The following is a 1758-nucleotide window of genomic DNA, read 5'->3' on the forward strand; positions in this document are numbered from 1 at the left end:
TTGCGTTTGGATTTCCCTCTTTCAGATGACTGAGATTGCCCCCCTTGAATCGATTGGTCTCAAGGCCAGTTACACGGTACTGGCCGCGTGTTCAAGATGACGCTAGCCGATGCTGGGTAGCTTTGGGCTTGCTCGCTTGGCGAGAAAACATGGCGGCCACGCAGCTGCCCATCCGATTGGCTGTCCATGTTTTTTTACCGACCAGTGCAGACGACCTTTTTGGAATCAACCAATGGTGTTTAATTCTTGCGTAGCTAGCCATTAAACCGTTTCATAGATAATCTCGCCCCCCTAGCTTCGCGAGCAGCTAGCCGAAAGAATATCTCGCCTGAAAGAAACACGCGACCGGGTTTTTAGTGAACGTTTCGTTTTGTCAATTGAAAGTTTCGTAAAATTACCGTTCTGTTTTTGTTTGTTTTTGTTTACAAGGGACATTACTCAGACTGACTTAGAAACGGATGCGCAGGATCAGCTTGTGGTATGATAACGACGGAGACGTTTTTTACGTTGCTTTTGAATGTGTAGCATTCCGTCAGATTTTCAGCTTTTCGCACATGAATGGATGAACAAGGAAAATCACACATCTTCTATTCACAGGCGAGCATTACGCAGGCGAGAGATTCACAGGAGGACGGAGAACTGGTTGTAGATAACATCACCTGGATCCACCCGCTCGGCTCACAGGAGTTTAGTAGCACTGCGAACTCACAAATACCTGTGTAGGTTGTTATTTTCTACCATTGTTTCTGCGCATGCGAACATAAACGTGAAACGAGATCTCATGCTCTTGTGTTTTTGGGTACTCCTCAGCATAATTGTATAGAACGAACTAATCGTTCTATTTTGTGTTTCGTAGATCTATGCAAAATAGAGACGTAGATCTGCGTCATAAATGCAGGCTTTTTGTGTTCCGTAGATCTTATTTTTATTTTTATTTTTATGTGTGGTGTAATTTAATATTGATTTTCGGTTGTATAGAGGCGTTCGTAGGATTGTGACGGTTGTTCGAATACATTGATGATGATGATGACGGTTGTTCGAATACATTGATGATGATGATGATGATGATGATGATGATGATGATGATGATGATTTGTATGGCGAGGAGTAGGACGGAGATGATGGGAACAATTAGGAGGAGAGCGACGTCGGTGATGATGACGATGACCATTAATATTGAGGATGATCATCATCATGATATGGTACCGTTCTCGGCGATTTTACAGTAGCCGTGGTAAACATTCTATCTACAAAAAATCCAGGTAGCATATAATTTACACTCACGCGTACACCAAACATTAAACCAAACTCCGGGGACATTACAGTGTTCGGTTACTCTCCAGGTACAGCAACCCTTACCCAAGTGTGTACAGCAAAGGAACAATCACGAGAAATCTGCAAGAGGCTTTACAGAGAAACAGCGATATGATGCTGGACAACGTTACGCTGATGCAGGAGATGTCTGCTGACGTAAATCCTCATGGTTCCTATGGACAAGGGAGGTTGTAAGTGTATGCACCCCTCGCATCCCCGCACACTAAAACAAACGCACAGACTGACGCACGCAAATATGCATGAACACGCACGCACGCACGCACGCAAGCAAGCACACACACACATACACACACACACACACACACACACATACACACACACACACACACACACACACACACATATCCAATACCCGCCCCCCTACACACACACCCCAACTCAAACCCCACCCGCACCCACCCTACCCCCATCACCCACACCCTA

General features: G+C 45.1%; 1 protein-coding gene across 1 annotated transcript in view; it reads left to right on the top strand.

The window, feature by feature from the left end:
* The first annotated feature begins 443 nt into the window (after positions 1-443).
* LOC138949002 (gamma-aminobutyric acid receptor subunit rho-2-like) overlaps positions 444-1758 on the top strand; it is an 18518-nt gene continuing 17203 nt past the window's right edge. The window contains exons 1-3 of the mRNA XM_070320700.1: positions 444-478; positions 598-719; positions 1344-1505. Coding sequence (XP_070176801.1) covers positions 1426-1505 — 80 coding nt within the window. The 5' untranslated portion in view covers positions 444-478; positions 598-719; positions 1344-1425. The remainder of the gene's footprint in view (positions 479-597; positions 720-1343; positions 1506-1758) is intronic.

The sequence above is a fragment of the Littorina saxatilis genome, linkage group LG1, assembly GCF_037325665.1.
Source record: "Littorina saxatilis isolate snail1 linkage group LG1, US_GU_Lsax_2.0, whole genome shotgun sequence".
In the NCBI taxonomy this organism is placed as follows: domain Eukaryota; kingdom Metazoa; phylum Mollusca; class Gastropoda; order Littorinimorpha; family Littorinidae; genus Littorina; species Littorina saxatilis.